The 19,623-nt window shown below is 42.0% G+C and overlaps 2 protein-coding genes across 2 annotated transcripts in view; one reads left to right on the top strand and one right to left on the bottom strand.

Moving 5' to 3' along the window:
- The window catches only part of LOC144518869 (collagen alpha-6(VI) chain-like), a 32,374-nt gene extending 29,026 nt beyond the window's left edge, over window positions 1–3,348 (bottom strand). The window contains 3 exon segments of the mRNA XM_078251742.1: window positions 2,669–2,711; window positions 2,988–3,065; window positions 3,154–3,348. Of these exon segments, the coding sequence (XP_078107868.1) occupies window positions 2,669–2,711; window positions 2,988–3,065; window positions 3,154–3,348 (316 nt within the window).
- Window positions 3,349–16,414: 13,066 nt separating this feature from the next.
- Window positions 16,415–19,623, top strand: part of LOC144519095 (collagen alpha-6(VI) chain-like) — a 69,682-nt gene continuing 66,473 nt past the window's right edge. The window contains exons 1-2 of the mRNA XM_078251988.1: window positions 16,415–16,490; window positions 19,013–19,117. Of these exons, the coding sequence (XP_078108114.1) occupies window positions 19,042–19,117 (76 nt within the window). The 5' untranslated portion in view covers window positions 16,415–16,490; window positions 19,013–19,041. The remainder of the gene's footprint in view (window positions 16,491–19,012; window positions 19,118–19,623) is intronic.

Raw genomic sequence — 19,623 nt, forward strand, 5'->3', positions numbered from 1 at the left:
TATACGTTCATGTGACATCCCATTCAGTGACAACAGCATACATATCCTGATAGCCCAGGTTGTCCTGGAAAAAAGGTCGAAAAATTGATTGTGCAAATCAGGGTTGAGGTTATATAAGCATTATTACAAGGAAACCAGGCGAAACAAAGATTGGTTAAAAAAGGGCTTAGACCTCTGAGTGTTAAACACAACTGCAACGATTTGTAAAGGTAAAAATACAATACAATGACATTTTTCCCCTTCTTCAGCCATTGGCCTTTTTTCACAGCAGTTTTTTCACTTTATATTTTCACTTGGTGTTACTCCTGACATTAAAGACAGCTGATTTCTGTCTAATGGCGTTTTTCCATTAGCCTACATGGTACCTGCTCGACTCACCTCGACTCTACTCGTCTTTTTAGGTTTTCCGTTATGATAAAAGTCCCTGGTACCTGCCAACAGGTACTTTATTTAGTATCACCTCCGTCCAGGTTCCAAGCGAGCTGAGGCGATACCAAAAGGTGACGTGAAAACCTGCAGACTGCTGATTGGTCGGAGAGAATCATCACTAATCGCTGCGTCATCATTGCTATAGCGACAGACGGGGGGGTCCTGAACAAACCCGCCATTTTTAAATAGTTTAGCCACCGGTGTTTTCTTTGCTGCCTCCAGCTTCTTTAGAAACTAAACGTGTCTTCTGGCAAACAGCCACATGCCGAGAACCAACAACACACACCTTCCACGTTCTGTGTGTGTGTCGCGTTAGGTCACGGCAGTTTCCTGCGGCGTCTATATCACGACCAGCCACGTACCAACGGTACTATTAATCTGCAATGGAAAAAGAAGGCCGAGTCGAGTCGAGCCAAGCCGAGTAGAGCTGGTACTAGCAGTGGGTAAGCGCCTTAAGTGTCCCAGTAAGTCGTGACAGAGTGATAGTGAGCCAGGACCCTAAAACTGAAGCAGCTAAATGGAATCCTGCCATCATAATTAATATTATTAATTATGCTTTTCCTACTGTGACAAAGCTCTATTTCTGTTTGTAACTGAAACACTTCAACACACTTTGATTTAGGGACGTCCAACTTTATTGTGAAAATCCACAGCAGTATCAGATATTTAGCAAAACCATTGGACGATGCAGTCACATCACTGAGTAGGTTGCATGCATATTAACTACAGCATGATGACGTTTAGAAACAACCCTCAGACGTCTCTGCAGCACATTCCGCAGATACGGGTACGCTTCTGTTTGTAGTTATACGGCATCTGTGTGAAAGACAAAAGACGTGAGCAATGTGTTCATCTCCAGCGTCGTCACTCACTCGGTCTATTCTCTCTCCATCTATAGAGAGCATCAGGGCACTTTGTAGGTCATTACAAAAACAAATGTTTGGTTTCGGTTGGTTGTCAGTTAAGGTCATGGGTCAGTAGGGAATTTATTTTATTTTTTATTTAGATTTTGTTTAGGGGATAGGTAGGAGTTTTTAAAATAATAATTAATATTCCTTTACAGTAGCGATTGCTACTCTATTTTTTCATAACATAGCCTACCTGTTACTACATTTACAACAGTACAGTTGTCGCTTAGTAAATTGGAAACATGGTGAGGCGTCATTCACGTGTATATTAAGTAGCCACATGTATCTGTTTTGGTCTTATAATACATCCATAGGTTTATCACTCCAGCGGAGAGGATGGTTCGTTTAGACAGCAGCTACATTTACAAGAGTTTGTCCAAAATTCAGGATCCGTTGCAAACTAAGATAAACAGTTAGACTACAAACTGACATCTTTCATTGTAGCTTGTTTGTAAAAGGTCGCCATTTGCAGAGTAGAGCTGTGTTTGCACAACGCGGTGGACAGAGCAGACTGAAATATGGGTTTCTACATGTTTATGCCTGTAGAACAGGTAGGTGGGTATTAATAAGTATTGACTTTTTTTAATCATGGAGGGTTTATTTTAGGCTACTTACAGTAACGAGTGTAGCGTTAGTTCATCTGCGCCAGCGGCGGTAAATAATCCTCGGTATCGTTTCCAGTCAGTTACATGTGCTGCGTGAAGTAACGCACACACCACGGCTCTGCTGTGTGTGTGTGTGTGTGTGTGGGCTTGTTTAACTATATTCGTGGGGTCCCGACAGCTTTGTGGGGTCAAAGTGCTGGACCCCACAAGGTTAAAGGTCTGTTTGAGGGTTAAGACTTGGTTTTAGGATTAGGGTTAGAATGAGGTTCTGGTTAGGGTGAGGGTAAGGGTTAAGGTTAGGCATTTAGTTGTGATGGTTAAGGTTAGGGTAAGGGTCTAGGGAATGCATTATGTCAATGACGGGTCCCCACAAAGATAGTGCCACAAACCTGTGTGTGTGTGTCTGTGTGTGTGTGCGCGTGCAGCGCGGGCATCGCTGTTCAGAATCCCGTCTATCTTCCAAAATGCAACGCTTGTATCCAAATGAATTGTGTTGTGAAGTTGTCATTAGCTTCACTGCCGTTAGCCACCTCCATTGAGCCACAGGGACTTGCTGTAACGTTAGAGCACTCTAAAGGCTGTTTACCTTTCATTTGATCGTGTTTGCTTGCTTCACCGTTGCCATACTCTTGAACGACATTAAACAACTCAACACATAGTTCCTAAGTGGTTTCATCTGCCCTGTTTAACGTGTTGTAGCTCCCCGGCGGAGCAGTAGCGCTGTACCTGGCCGGTGAAGGCTGCTCACGCTGCTGCTGCTGCCGTAAAACTGGACACGGCAACGTTAAGTGGCGCTTAACGCACGAGTGCTGTACAAAAACGTAATCATAGTTCGCCTCAAACTTTTTATTTGTATATTTATTTAATTTGTATTATTTCTTCCCCAAGCTCATAAAATAAATTTGGGCCACACGTACATTGACAGGGTCGGTCGGAAACCGGAACCAAACAAAAATGAATGTTATGTATAGGGAAAACACACATTCACTTCCATTTAAATTAGCTCAATGTAGCGGACCAAATCCATTCAGTTAGCTGAACATACCTTCCACGAGGTCATTGATGTCTCCTCATGTTCAGCAGGCAGATTCTCAGTGATCATTGGCTCCTCCAGCTCATGCACCTTGTTAAGGAGTTGTGCACATTTTAGCATTTTGACAAAACATTTAAAGCTAATACGTGAATGAAATGAGTTTAAGTCAGGTTCTTACTTCAGTGACTGGGACAGCAGAGCTCTGCTGAATACAAATAAAGGTGAGCACGATGGCCACTGCAACTGCAACACTGAATGCCTTCATCTTAGGATGGTTGAAATTGTTCAATTGAGTAGACTTCTTCAGACTTTTTGGTGTCTCTGTCAGCTCTTTGAGTGAGTCCCCGGTGTGATGGCTGAGTGTGTAAAACATGCTGATATTTATACTCCCTCAGGCCATTGTTGCTCCATTACTGGCAGCACTGACATGCCTCCAGGAATGGGCTTGCATCACTCTGCATTTGTCCTTTCCTCCTTTATCTGCTCTCCTTTGTGTGCCTTTTCTTGCTGTCTGATACGTATGATTATATTTCATTTAAAGAGACACTTGAGATGTGTTGAAGTGTGGTTGTATGAGCTACTTCTCCATAGTCCGTGTGTTAGCTACAGTATTATGGATAAAAAATCATAATCTCAATTATTTTGGTCATTATTTAACACGATTACTCGCTGACTTTTGAGAAGATGTTGCATTAATTGAAGTTAAAAACCAGTGCAAACACCTTGAACTGTGACGATTCCCTTCATACTTTGATTTTTCTTTTCAATCAATTAAAGGCGGAAAAGCCCCAAGAAAAAACTACAAAAATAAAATAAAACGTTACATTTCCGCAGGCAAACAATAATGTTTACTTGGGTTTATATGGAGCCATTCTTTCAAGGAAATTATTCTGGAAATCCCTTAAACGTTATCTCTATTTTCCCTGTAATTTGTACCGAATACAAAGGTCTTTCTAAGAGAACTTCCTGGAAACTCACAATTGATCACAAGTCTGTATTACAACCACACATGCTAACACTTAGCAGCAAGATTCATTTCTTTCAGCCAACAAATCTTCAGTAAAGTAATGGTAATACTTTGTTTCTCTCACTAGGACTCTAGAGTCACTACTCACTCTGAAGATAATCACCTACTCCACACACACACACACACACACACACACACATGCCGGCTCGACGCACACACCAGCGCACAAGTATAAACATCAAGCCACTTACGTAGGCTACGGAGAAAGCTCTGCGTGGAGCCTCCACACAACCATAAAACAGCCTTAACCATAACCATAACCATAACCCTGACCCTAACCATAACTTGTCATGACAAAACCGAATGACACTTACTAAAAGAAGCGTTATGTCATAAACGTTTATGACTTGTTTATAATGTTTATGACACGTTCATGTCAGTGTCATGTCACTCTTATGTAGATACCTTCAAGGGAAGTGTAACCAAAGTCATGTATCTCTCTGTTCCTGGGGTCATTTCTGTGTCTGTGACACACGGTAAGATTTAATCTCTTCTCTTCTCCACGTCACTAAAATAAGTGAAACGAGAGCATTTTGTCCTTCTTAACTTGGGAACCTGAGACGTTCTACCTTTTCTTCACCTTTTGGAACAAAGCTATTGGATTTTGAGTTTAGCACTCCACCAAGAATCTCCGTTGTCCTTTTTCAACTGGAGATGTGATCTCTTCCTGCTTTATGGCGCTTTGTTTAAAGAAGTGCAGACTTGACCTTTGACACCTGTTATGTCCCTATTCATGTCTAGAACAATGAAATAACCCGCGGGACTAGGACAGGGCGGCAACAACTCAAGATAACCCAGTTTTCTTTTTGTTCACTTTAACAAAAAGACATCTTTCTCTGGTCCACTGGCTCTCCAGCGCTATCTCTGCTCCCATTGGTCGGTCCGAGGAGACGAGGCTCAGTCTTTTGTAAAACTCAGAAGTAGAATTTCTGCAGTAATCAAACAAGAGTTTTTACAAATAAACAAACATTCTTACAGAAATAAAGAACAATAGAATCACAAATCATCACATTTAGCAACAAAACAAAAGTAAAAAAAAAAACAATTACTGGATGAATTGCTATTGAGAGAAAAAAAGTATGAGTATGTATAGGATCCAACATGCTAGGGGATTGCGCCGGTGCCGCAGGATGCATGTCTTTTCGCCGATGTCCGTCCCCTTCCTCTGTGTTGGGGTTCTAACCTCCGGCTGATTTGTGAGGACTATGGTTAACTGCTCCTCAGATCTCTGCAGGGTAAATCCAGACAGCTAGCTAGACTATCTGTCCAATCTGAGTTTTCTGTTGCACGACTAAAACTACTTTTGAACGTCCACATGTTCCACCAAAAATAGTTCCTTCTTGAGACTATTTAGCAGAGGCACCGTGGCTCCGTCCGGAGCTTAGCCCCGCCCACGATGATTGTGATTGGTTTAAAGAAATGCCAATAAACCAGAGCATGTTTGTCTACGATCCAGGAATGCTGTGTGGACTAGCCAGACCCTCCTCTGCAGCGCTGTGGAGGACGGTCTGGCTATAAGAGACTAGGTGTTAAAGTAAACTCCTGCCGTTGTTTCTGTCCCCTCTGTGTGTGTCTGCAGGCTGCTGAGGGCGAGCGGTGCATCCTCACTGTTCAATATTAGCCTGTATACAATGTCATTTGGTTATTTATTTATTATTTATAATATGTTCATGTTGTGGCAAAAAGGTTTGTCTTTTTTTGTTACCTGTTAAGGTTTGGATTGATACCAATCGCACCGGCATCGAAACTGAGGTAAGAAAGATTGTGAACGATGCCCAGCCCTGGCCTGTTTGAAGGATGGTAGGGTGCTTGACTGTTTGATGTGGTCCAGGAGGGCGTTCTAGAGGGTGGGTGCAGCAGCTGAGAAGGCTCCGTCGCCCCAGGTCCAGAGCTTAGTCCTGATGGTCTTGAGTGTGTCGGCATCGACGTACCTGAGGAGGCGGGTGGGTGAGGAGGGCAGTGGCGGCCTAGAGGTTAATCCCAAGACCAACAGGATAAAATCTGGGTGGGGAAAGTGAAAGAGCAGCACTTGTCCCTTCCCTCATTAATACCACTGAGGTGCCCTTGAGCAAGGCCCTTAACCCTGATTGCTCCAGTGGAGCTGCTCAGCGGCCAGCAGATCAGACTGCAGTTGTACTGGGCAGCTTCCAGGTATGAATGTGTGTGAATGTGATCAGGGCGTTCCTGCAAAAGAGAGGCTGCCTCTCAGGGAACCTCCCCTGAATAAATAAAGGTTGAATAAAAAAAATAAAAAAAGGAGGTCGGAGAGGTATGAAGGGGCAAGGTTGTATTGTATGCGAGGAGAAGTATTTTGAAGTTGTTCCTGTGTTTGACTGGGAGCCAGCGGAGGTTGTGGAGAACAGGGGTGATGTGGTCTCGGCGGCGGGTGGAGGTGAGAAGGCGAGCAGCTGAGTTCTGGACATATTGGATTGTGTTTGGTAGTCCGTAAAGAATGCTGTTGCAGTAGTCCAGTCTGGAGGTGATGAACAGTAGAGGTATAGTAGCTCAAAATAGTACTTTGATACATTTGATTTTTCCCTTTACATGTTCTAAACTTGAAGGTAAACTCTTAACTGCGTGTGTTTGGTTTAACTTCCTCTACATTCCTGCTGCTGAGTGTCCTGTCTGATGGCGCCGCCTGCTGGTCGGAGGGAGAAACTACCAGGGAAGATCTCAGACTATATCCAGGGAGGTCCCGGGACGTGTATGCATGTATTTAAAAAAAAAAAGAGACAAAAACAGAGAAAAATTGTCAATTTTTTATTTTTATAAAGGCGACAAAAAAGTCGAAAAAAGTGTTTTAAAAAAAATCTTAAAAAACAACGAAAACATCGAAGAAATTGTCAAAAAAAAACTTGAATGAAGATGACAAAAATGTTTTTACAAAGCTGCAAAAAACATTGAAAAGGAACACACATTTGGAAAAAGCACAGTTTTGATTATTGGGGGTGCTGTAACCTCCCCCCCCCCTTAAATTACGCCTAAATGTCGCAGCCTTTTAGCGAAGTTTTTAAATTGCGCCGGTTGATATTACAAAGCGATAAAAAAAACATAAATTGTGCAGCCCTAGTTTGGATCCTCGAGATATTCCAGATGCTTTTTGCACCTTTTCCTCACAATTCAGTGTCATGTACAGGGCCGTTTCCAGGACTTGAGGAGGTTCGGGGCTCAGCCCGGTCCCATTTAAATAAACAGTGATTGGCTTGTCCAGCTTGTTAATAACCAGTGTATGTTTTTCATTTTGGCGTCCAGTTTGTAGATGTTAGTTAGATGGCACCAACAGTTGGTCTAATCATAACAGGTCTGGCAACCCAAAGGCCAGGCTTTTGTTTCCAGATCTGTGTGGTGACCTATGATGGGGGAGTCCTGGCGTCCTTCCCCAGAAAATGTTGAACATTAAACACTTCATTTCCTGCATTCAGGTGAATTTTTATGCACCTATTTCTACCTTTTTCTGAATCAATTTATGCTGGAAATATCTTTATGTAAAGGGTAACATAGATTACAATCCAAATATAAAACTCACACCGAGAAACGGATGGATGGACACACATACACACACACACACAGACACAAACACACACACACAGCCACATATATGCTATATACTCCAGTACTGTACTTAAGTCCAGATGTTGAGGTACTTGTACTTTACTTGAGTCTTTTCTCTTCGTGCCACTTTCTACTTCTACTCTGCTACATTTTAGAGAGAAATATTGTACTTTTTACTCCACTACATTCATCTGTTCCAGCTTTAGTTACTAGTTACTTTAGTTACTCCACTACATTCATCTGTTCCAGCTTTAGTTACTAGTTACTTTAGTTACTCCGCTACATTCATCTGTTCCAGCTTCAGTTACTAGTTACTTTAGTTACTCCACTACATTCATCTGTTCCAGCTTTAGTTACTAGTTACTTTAATTACTCCACTACATTCATCTGTTCCAGCTTCAGTTACTAGTTACTTTAGTTACTAGTTGCTTTAGTTACTCCACTACATTCATCTGTTCCAGCTTCAGTTACTAGTTACTTTAGTTACTAGTTACTTTAGTTACTCCGCTACATTCATCTGTTCCAGCTTTAGTTACTAGTTACTTTAGTTACTAGTTACTTTAGTTACTCCGCTACATTCATCTGTTCCAGCTTTAGTTACTAGTTACTTTAGTTACTCCGCTACATTCATCTGTTCCAGCTTTAGTTACTAGTTACTTTAGTTACTCCGCTACATTCATCTGTTCCAGCTTTAGTTACTAGTTACTTTAGTTACTCCGCTACATTCATCTGTTCCAGCTTTAGTTACTAGTTACTTTACACATTTACATTTTCATGATGATACTTACCAACTCAGTCTCACGCCAGTTCCTGAAATGGTCACGTTATTTTGATTTATTGATTCGTGTACAGGTCACAATTTTCTCGTTGATTTCGTGTACAGGTCACAATTTTCGAATGTGACCATTTCATGAACTGCCATGACACTGGGCTGCTCTGGGGGACGCAACAAAGAAATTAAACGCCACATGTCGGCGACAATAACGGGACAGACCGCCACACGCGGGATGCGATCCCCGGGCGCAGGGACACGATCCGCAGTCTCTGTGGCACGCAACAACGGGGACATGAAACGCCACACGTCGGCCACAACAACGGGACGGTTGTGGTTAGGAAGAGAATAACACGGAAAGGAACTGCAGCACGCGGGGCACGATCCCCGGTCTCCGGGGTGAAAGTCCTGTGTTGTTTGACCCAAAACCACCCCAACCAACCTCCCTGAGTGGATTTTCGCCGTATCAATACTACTCGCTACCATAGTCGTGCTGTGATCACAAAATATGCTTCCCATTGAAATACATTACTTACTTACTTACTTACTAAAATGTGTGCTCATCACATTAAAATAACGACATTAACGTGTTCACTACACAAATCAATAGATTCAATAACGTGACCATTTCACAAACTGCCATGAGACTGGGCTGTACTTATAGACTTTTACTTAAGTAACATTTTCCCTGCAGGACTTTTACTTGTAACAGAGTATTTTAACAGTGTGGCGTCAATACTGAAGTAATAAAGGATCTGAATACTTCTTCCACCTGCTGGTAACCATTGAGCAGAGTAGTACAGATGTGGATGCTAGTCTGTAGCATTTGATACGATTCCACCAGTAGATGGAGCTACAAGATTATATAAAAGCTGTTGTTGTAGCAGCAGCTGGGGGAACTCTGTCTTTACAGATGTGGAGCCATTAATAAAAAAGGCCAGAATTCAAACCTAAGGTCTTTCTCTGCAGAGAAGTTGTCAGATATCTTAATATTTGAAGGCCAAAGCGTTTTGACAGCATGATGAACTATAAGAACTGCTATTTTTTTTATTAGTCACAGTGGACTAAACTAGTAAGAACTACAGTCTGAACTACAGTTTTTAAAGCTGTAAAAGCACATAACATGCTTTAGTTTATTGGCTTATTGAGCTTTCTGATTCTCAGAGGAACATCAAGAGGAAACATATTTTTGATTAATCTGTTCAGGGATTGCACTGTTGTCTCTTGATCTTTAATCTACAGTCAGGTCCATAAATATTGGGACATCGACACAATTCTAATCTTTTTGGCTCTATACACCACCACAATGGAGTTGAAATGAAACGAACAAGATGTGCTTTAACTGCAGACTTTCAGCTTTAATTACATTACATCCTAATTACATTAGGAATTACAACAGTTTGTATATGTGCCTCCCACTTTTTAAGGGACCAAAAGTAATGGGACAGATTAACAATCATAAATCAAACTTTCACTTTTTAATACTTGGTTGCAAATCCTTTGCATTCAATTCCAGCCTGAAGTCTGGAACGCATAGATATCACCAGACGCTGGGTTTCATCCCTGGTGATGCTCTGCCAGGCCTCTACTGCAACTGTCTTCAGTTCCTGCTTGTTCTTGGGGCATTTTCCCTTCAGTTTTGTCTTCAGCAAGTGAAATGCATGCTCAATCGGATTCAGGTCAGGTGATTGACTTGGCCATTGCATAACATTCCACTTCTTTCCCTTAAAAAACTCTTTGGTTGCTTTCGCAGTATGCTTCTGGTCATTGTCCATCTGCACTGTGAAGCGCCGTTCAATGAGTTCTGAAGCATTTGGCTGAATATGAGCAGATAATATTGCCCGAAAACACTTCAGAATTCATCCTGCTGCTTTTGTCAGCAGTCACATCATCAATGAAATACAAGAGAACCAGTTCCATTGGCAGCCATACATGCCCACGCCATGACACTACCACCACCATACTTCACTGATGAGGTGGTATGCTTTGGATCATGAGCAGTTCCTTTCCTTCTCCATACTCTTCTCTTCCCATCACTCTGGTACAAGTTGATCTTTGTCTCATCTGTCCATAGGATGTTGTTCCAGAAATGTGAAGGCTTTTTTTAGATGTTGTTTGGCAAACTCTAATCTGGCCTTCCTGTTTTTGAGGCTCACCAATGGTTTCACATCTTGTAGTGAACCCTCTGTTTTCACTCTGGTGAAGTCTTCTCTGATTGTTGACTTTGACACACATACACCTACCTCCTGGAGAGTGTTCTTGATCTGGCCAACTGTTGTGAAGGGTGTTTTCTTCACCAGGTAAAGTATTCTTCGGTCATCCACCACAGTTGTTTTCCGTGGTCTTCTGGGTCTTTTTGGTGTTGCTGAGCTCACCGGCTGCGTTCTTTCTTTTTAAGAATGTTCCAAACAGTTGACTTGGCCACACCTAATGTTTTTTGCTATCTCTCTGATGGGTTTGTTTAGATTTTTCAGCCTAATGATGGCTTGCTTCACTGATAGTGACAGCTCTTTGGATCTCATATTGAGAGTTGACAGCAACAGATTCCAAATGCAAATAGCACACTTGAAATGAACTCTGGACCTTTTATCTGCTCCTTGTAAATGGGATAATGAGGGAATAACACACACTTGGCCATGGAACAGCTGAGCAGCCAATTGTCCCATTACTTTTGGTCCCTTAAAAAGTGGGAGGCACATATACAAACTGTTGTAATTCCTACACCGTTCACCTGATTTGGATGTAAATACCCTCAAATTAAAGCTGAAAGTCTGCAGTTAAAGCACATCTTGTTCGTTTCATTTCAACTCCATTGTGGTGGTGTATAGAGCCAAAAAGATTAGAATTGTGTCGATGTCCCAATATTTATGGACCTGACTGTAATACTGGGCAGGCAGTCATTGGTATTACATCACATAAGTGAGAAAGAGAGCATTCCAGAGAGTAATTTCCCCTCATTCAGCCGTTATCAGTCCGTTGATAGAGAACAGAAAACATATCAAACCCGCTCCATTATTTTTTTAAGTAACTCTCTGACTGCACATCAGACACATAGTTAGCAAAACTCCTTGCATTTACACACACGTACACACATACACACACACACACGTACATGTACACACACACACACGTATATGTATATTTAGAAATAAACAAGAAAAAATCTATTTCCACCTAATCCATTTATATCAATATAGTGTGTATTTTCTTTTGGTTTAATATAATCAAAATAACTGTATAATAGACAGATTGTCTTGAGTGGAATATGGCTATCAAACGTGTAAATCAATCCTTTTGGTCATAATATAATAGTAGCAGGAGGGGCAGTATTAGTTTTCTAAAACTGTAAAGTGGCGGTGGTTTAACTGGGCAGATGGCGGTGAATGCGCTCGTGTAGATCATGGATGTAGCCTGTAATAAAACCGGTGTAGATGTGAACAACTTCATAAACCCATCACGTGGTATACGGACAGGCAGCGAGGCTTCGGGATGTCATCCAGGACGTCATTTGTCCAAAACGATACAAGCCTTGATACGCGCTTCACGGAAAACTTCCGGGATTTCTCGACACAAGCTCCGAAGCCTCGGCACAGAACGTTACATCGCTACAGTTCACCACCAAAAATCACAAATACATATTGTTCCTCTTACCTGTAGTTTTATTTATCAGTCTAGATAGTTTGGGTGTAATTTGCCCAGTGTTGATGCTTTCTCTCCAATATATTGGAACCAGATGGTGCTCGGCTTGTGCAGCTCAAAGAGCCAAAAAATACAGTACATTTGAAAAGCTCTACAGCAATGTATCTCTGCTCTACACTCTGCACGCTGGCTGCAGAGAAACTTGGCTGAAGCATCAGAAATGTTTTCTTAATGATGTAAGAAGTTCTCTATTTGTGGGAAAAGTGTCCTGAAATTCACTGGAAATCTGGACCACGTTTCCTTTGCTTTAAATCAGACCCAGCCTGTGAGTTTAACCCTTCCTTTCTCACTCTGTGCTGTCTGCCACCACAGCCAAATACTTTCAGATTAATCTCACACGAAGCAGAACCAGATCCAGAGTCTACATTTTCACTGACTCAACACTGCTTTGAAGACTCTTAATGTGGAGGAAACTAATTAGATGTTCCCTAGTTTTAAATGAAAGCTGTGTGTGGCTGTGTGTGTCAGTGTGTGTGTGTGTCTGTTTGTGTGTCTGCGTGTCTGTGTCTGTGTGTGTCTGTGTGCGCCCTTTAGCGTCTGTGTGGGACGTAGAATGAGCAGCATTAACAATATTAGCGAGCAGTATTAAAGTATTAAAATCTGCGTAATGGGTCAGGTTGTGTGTGTGTGTGTGTGTGTGTGGGGGGGGATTGACTTTCACCCAGGAGACGGGGGTTCGTGTCCCATTCTTGTCCCATGTGTCACTTTAACGTACATTTTGTAACCACACCCACGGTCTTTTCCTAACCAAGTGGTTTAACCCTGCACGTTGAAAGATTATGGCCAGGAGGTCCAGACCAGGTGTCAGTATTTGACGAGTTGGGAATGAGAATGTGTTGGCTTTGAGTACTTTGCCAGATGTTTGTTAGGTGTCTGCGTGATGATTTTGTTGCCCCAGTAGGGTCGCATCATGCAAGAGGCAGTCACGAAACATTACAGGTGTGTAGTTGAGATCAAAATGAAGTACTCAAAACCGCCTCTGTGGTAGTTCGCTACAGTAGGAGTCTCTAATACCACATTTTGCCATGATGGTACGCACGCACAGACGCACGCGCACACACACATACGCACGCACACACACACACACGTACGCACGCTAGAGGTGTTGAAATTAATCAAATAATGCATCGGGATGCTGACATTGACGATGCTGCAGTGGCCCACCATAATCGATTATAACTCAGCAAGAATTCCGATACGGATTCCAAGATGGCTTGAAGTATGAATTGTTTTTGGTTGTTTAAATGACGATTTCAATCACTCGTATTACTGCAATACCTTACTGTGTCCGTATGGGCCAGTGGGTATGGGAACCGGTCTTGTTGTGAGTGCAATATTGAATGAAGACTAGTTTCAAACGCGTGTTGCTAAACGTGGCTAGCGTTGCTAACAGAAGATAAACTAAAACATGAAATAAAGTGAAAATTGTAGAAGTTCAAATGGCTGTGTTTTGATAAGATGGGGTAATAGTCATAATCAAAATCAAAAAATGTAATCTAAGTGCTAGAAGCTTGTAGGATCGGCCTGGTACTCGGCCAGTGCTACCGCAACAACAGCTTTCCGGGTGGCGTCCATGTTTTTCTCCAACTCGGACACGCAAAACATACCAGAACGCTTGAAGTGTGGAAGTGACGTCATATCCGAGGGCCGAGTCGGTTCGTTGATTCGTTGCCTTGGACACTATTTGTTCGTGACTATTATGTTTTATTGCTTTTTAAATACTGAAAGCAGAATATAGTTCCTGGCTTTTTGTTTTGCTGAAAAAGTGAGTAAATCAATAAACAGCTAGTGTGTGTGTGTGTGTGTGTGTGTGTGTCGCTGTGTGTGTGTGTGTGTGTGTGTGTGTGTGTGTGTGTGTGTGTGTGTGTGTGTGTGTGTGTGTGTGTGTGTGTGTGTGTGTGTGTGTGTGTGTGTGTGTGTGTGTGTGTGTGTGTGTGTGTGTGTGTCTGTGTCTCTCTGTGTCTGTGTGTGTGTGTGTGTGTGTGTGTCTGTGTGTGTGTGTGTGTGTGTGTGTGTGTGTGTGTGTGTGTGTGTGTCTAAAGGTGAGTAAATCAAAAGCTAGCATAGCTGTAAGCTTGTATATTTCCCCTTGACTTCCAAGAGTTGAAGCATTATATTGGTTATATTTTGATTTCTGTTGCGGTTTTTACAAAATGTTGACTCTTCATTTAACATCCAAGATAAGTTTATTGGGGGACTTCACACTTTGTAATAAGGTCATTCATTGTAAGGACGATTGAGCCTCAGAAACGATGCAGATCAGGGATCAATCTCAGCAATGACTTATATCATAACTAATTCATAAAATGATAAATAATTGTAACGATGAACAATAAGACCCAAGCTGTAGAAAAAGGTTAAATGTTCAGGTTTCCATGTTCATACTTGTCTCTATTGACAGAATACATTTACTTTTTCTTCAGAATTTCCTCAAAACTTGTAACTGTCCCCCTTCAACTGCTGTCCAGCATTCAGCTGAAACCTTTTCTCCAGAAATCCCCCAGAACATCTCCTCTGTTGCCAACACACACATATCTTTGCAGCTCTAGAGACCATGCATATTCCATACTAGGACTGTGAGTTTTGGCAATGATTTCCCAATTTGATTCGAGTCCGATTCATGAGGTATGTTTAAGCGAGAAATAGGCTGACAAAGGTCAGTTTAAAAGATTTTTGTCAGATTTTGAGAGGCGTCGAGCCGACCGCTCCTCTAGTGGAGCGTGGAGTGCTGCAGGTCACGTCACGTGTAGAGATGTCAGGTGGGAGAGATGAGGAAGGCTGTAGAGACGTCAGGTGGGAGAGATGAGGAAGGCTGTAGAGATGTCAGGTGGGAGAGATGAGGAAGACTACCCGGAGCTGGAGGATGCTCCAGCGTCGTATATATAGTCTGGTGTGTGGGAACATTTGGGATTTCATGTTACCTATGACGACAGCGGAAATCAAACAATAGATAGAACTGCCACTGTGTGCATGTATCGTGCAACATGCATCCAATATGCTCATGTGAGCTATATATCATATGCTGCAGTATATTTCTGGTGTTAAAGATCAAAAGAAACAATAACAAGAACGGTACAGAACCGAAAACCGTGACCCTAAAACCGTGACCCGAACCCAACCGTGGGTTTTGTGAACCGTACCACCCCTAGTCACGTGATGCACATTCAGACTGTCGTACCAAATACAGTACGTTCTGGCAGGATATCTTTGTGTTCTAAGACCGGGGAAGCTCAGTGGTTAGCGTGGAGGCTCCATGAGAGACAATGTGACGTGAATGCGTTCAAAGCAGACAGCTGTCGGCTATCGAAGCGGCGAATCCATTGGCAGCTTATGGTAGTAAATGTACAGTGTAGTTTTCAGTTTGTCTCTGAAAGCCCCAACATAAGGGGAATAGATTGGAGTTAGATCTGTAATCGGGCCTTAAAAGTTAGGCCCGACAAGGCCCGAGCCCCAATTTTGATTAACAGCTTTTTAAAAGCCCTTACCTGTTTACAGCGCGACTGTACAAAAGGCCGTCTATCAGCAGTGATTGTTAGAGTGCATGTCGGAGAATAGTGCGGACACGCACTTCAAACCGCGAGCGGGCACGCGCCACTCGGTGGAAAAGGGAAATAAAGAAAACAGAGACTGCCACTGTCCAGAGGACTAACACCGACATTATTCAAATGTGCGCACGCACACATGCACGCTCTTTTGCCTTTTGTCAAGAGTGAGTCATTTATAATTTTTTTAACATCCTTTATTCATGACTAACGGAGGCTATCGGCCACTTGGAAGTTGGAACAAAGAAATAAAAGAAGTCCTCCAGAGGCCAGCCTCCATTTCACCTCCTCAGCATCCGTTTTCGCTCTAATCGAAACGCATCACCTGACTGCTCATTTACCACGCAACCCGGAGTGTAAAATGATAGAAATTAAGACAAAGGGCAAAGATCTTCAGCTCTAATTGGAGTCGTAAACGTTCAGACAGAGGAACTATTTCATAATTATGAGAACACAAACTGACCTAACAGGAAAATGCATAAAAAGAAACGGACACAGACTGGAAAGAAACATCTCCTAAGTTTGTCTCCTTGTTGTTAATCGTACAAATGATACCAACGTGACTCATTGACCTGTGCTATTAGCCCTTTTTTCTGTATTTCATTACATGTTTAATCCAGGAAAAAAAAAGAAAACTCTGAAAAAGATCAGGCTAGATTCCTGTGAAATGGATCTCTATCTATTGTGTTACAAGCCAATTCTGACTCACACACACACAAATTAAAAGTGTTCTTGTTTTTCTCCTGCAGAATGTGGTGGGAGGTGGAGGGAGGAGTCTCAGCGGCTCGGTCCTACCCCTCCTCCTCCCCCTCCTCCTCCTCTTCCTCCTCCTCTTCTTCCTGCTCCAGAAAACGAGCCTGCAGCTACATGACTGTGGGACTCCTGTGTTTGGGTGCAGAGGGAGTGCATGCCACAGCAGATCTGTAAGTAACTTTGAACATTTCTTTTCACTTACGTGTGCAGTGATGGAAATGTAACAGCAATGTGGATTTTACAAGTTTGATCTGTAAACTTAAAGGGGTAACATTTATGGGCTGAAAGAAAATCATAATCACAATTACTTTGGTCAATATTGAAATCAGGATTATTTAACAATTCCTCGTTGACTCTTGGGAAGATGTTGCATGGATTGAAGTTAAAAAATCAGTGAAACATTAAACAAATCAACAGTGAAAACACGTGGAACTGTGAAACTTCCCGTCATACTTTCCCGTTTGAACTTCTTTTCTTCATTCTTCATCCAGAAGACAAGACGGAATAAGAGTTTACTTGCAAAACGTGATGTGCAAAATAATAGTTTATCTCGATTACTTGCTTTTTATGATCGTTAGAAGTCGAAATCACAAACAATATTGGATGAATTGCACAGCCCTAGTGAAATGTGACTGAGCTGACTCACCTTTAAGGATACTGATGAAAAGAGAGACTTATTTTGGGATGTTGTTTCTTTAAAGCTAGACATCTTCAGTAGGAACCAATGGGCTTGGAGCTGAGAGGCAGACTGACACATTTTGTTGTGGTGTTGTGTGGTTTCAGTGATATTGGCTTGTTAAGTGATATTGTGAAGCCCTGCTGCATGCCTGGTCTGTGAGTTTGCATATGTATTGTGCTGCATCTGTAATATTTGTGTCCCTGTACCATTTTTCTTCATGTGGACATAAATAGATTGTTAAAATGTGTGTGTGTGTGTGTGTGTGTGTGTGTGTGTGTGTGTCTGTTGTCCTCGGGTCAAATTTGAACCGTTTTCAAAAAGTCAGAAATTTGGGTTTCTTTCAACCAAATTTTCAATAAAGTAAGTAATAATAATAATGTGGATGGTTCTCTACGACGCTCCTCACACGTAAAATAAATGATCAGTCCACTACTTTCATTAAATTTGGGTGTTTAATTCAATGTTATAGCATTTGAAAAAAATAAATTAAACATCGTTGAAAAAAGTGGGCGGGGGGGGGACAATAAAAAGCGTAGAAAAAAACTCATTGGGACTTTGTCTTCTTCACCGTGTCCCCCAGAGTTAGAGGAGTCCAGACATACTAGGGTTGGGTACCTTTCGCATCTGAACCAATACCACTACCAATACCGGTACCTGGAATTCAGTTCCTGGTACCCAACGGTACTTTTTTCTGTACTTTCCCTCCGTAATTTATAAAAAATATTTCAGTTGTAAAAATAATTCCAAACCTATTTACTTAAAACATGTTATTTATTTAGAATATTTTACACTGACAGAAATTAAACAAAAATAATATAGTCTTATTGCTGAAAGGTGCTGTAGAAATAAAGTGGCCTTGCCTTACAACCTCAGCCTGTCAGTCAGGCCCCAGGGCAACGAAACCACCGTTGTGCCTGCTTGTCTCAGAGGAAGTGTAACATCAACAGCACCGCGACCGCTTTCGCCTCCATTAATATCATATCGCAGCAAACGCTGTCTGCGTGAAGTTTTGAAAAACTGTAACCACACTTGAAACCACTTTACCGGCATCGCCGTGACTCACTGTGACTTCAACAAAACAGCAGAGCCGACGTAGTTTACTCCGTCTGCACCTCTGCTTAAGCGTGTGTGTCGGACCTCTGCTCTCTGTCAACATGCAGAGAGAGGCCAGATAAGCTTGCGTTTACTCTCAGGTACCGAAATTAGGCACTGTTTGATTTTATGTGAACCAATACTCGGTAGTACCGACGTGATTCGGTCGGTACCGCTAAAAGTACCGGGTTCGGTACCCAACCCTAATACATACCCTTCTCATCTCCGGAGATTTGTGCGGGAGCATGGCGGCGCGACTATATTTTGATTTCTTTGCGGGAACACCGCCTTCCCCTGCCATTTTTATCGGCTCGCTTTCTGGTCTGAACTTTCCGCAAAGCTTGTGCAGAGATCAACTGGGTTATAGGTTGCCAGGTTGAGGTGACAAACGGGTTGAAAATTGTATGTGGTGTGTGGATTGTGTGCATGCGTTTCGTACAAGATCTGGCAACTGGTCAACATTAGACAAACATATTGGTCCGATTATTTATAAAGGAGTTTGGGCCATGGAAATTACGGGTTTAATAACGGGAGAAATAACAACGACTGGAAGATAGGGCTAAAAAAACGGGAGAAACCCGGGAAAAACGGGAGTGTTTGCAGATATGATCTCTGTACGTACATATTTTTCTGGTTTCGATTATTTATTTATTTTCTTTAAAGTTATTTCTTTGGGGGGATATTTTTACTTTTTTTCCGACGTCTTTCCTTGGAAAGTAGAATCTTTTTTTTTACTTGCTTTAATGTTCCTGAAATACTTAATTCTTCTCATACTGTCTGTCTGAATTTACCTGTAGTCTCCCTCTGTCTGAAACGCTCCGTTCTAGCGCCTGTCTCTAAGATCCTCTTCCGAAATAACTCAGTCTGCAGAGTTTGCTGATGAGAACCACTGCACTAACTCCTGTTCTATCTGTGTTGTAGGAAGGGAGAAACTCACGAGCCGTCCCAGCATGATGGGACGAACCAGTTTGGTCTTCAGCCTCATCGTAGCAGCATTTTTCTCTGGCATCGCTGCTCAGAGAAAAGGTGGGGATTTAAACGGACCATGTACAGTTGTGTTTGTTTGTAAATGAGATGTCAAACACAGTATATGTTTGGGATTCATGGTGTTAAAGAGAGCGTTGGGAATCTGGACGTCCACAGCAAAAAAAAAAAACACAGTTTCACATCACCTGTCTGGATTGTAGCCACCCTTCAGACTGAACTCCCATGCTTCTTCTTCTTTTTTGGCAGATTACTACTTTTGTATTATACCGCCACCAACTGTACAGGAGTGTGTAATACCATGAACTACATAGAGTCTAGGCTTGAATTAATTCAAAACAAACAAACCACTCTTTTCACTATACCAGTATTATTCAGAAAAATAAATAACGCTTCAAGTCTCTCCCTTGTCATTCCCTTTTCTTCAAGTATATCATGTATTGAGTTCTCTCCATCCATTTCCTGCCAGTTTATTCTATTATCATTACATTTTCTCACATGCAAAAAGTACATGTTCTACATCTTCTTTGTCTTGGCATTCTATGCAT

Source organism: Sander vitreus, chromosome 6, assembly GCF_031162955.1.
Source record: "Sander vitreus isolate 19-12246 chromosome 6, sanVit1, whole genome shotgun sequence".
In the NCBI taxonomy this organism is placed as follows: Eukaryota; Metazoa; Chordata; class Actinopteri; order Perciformes; family Percidae; genus Sander; species Sander vitreus.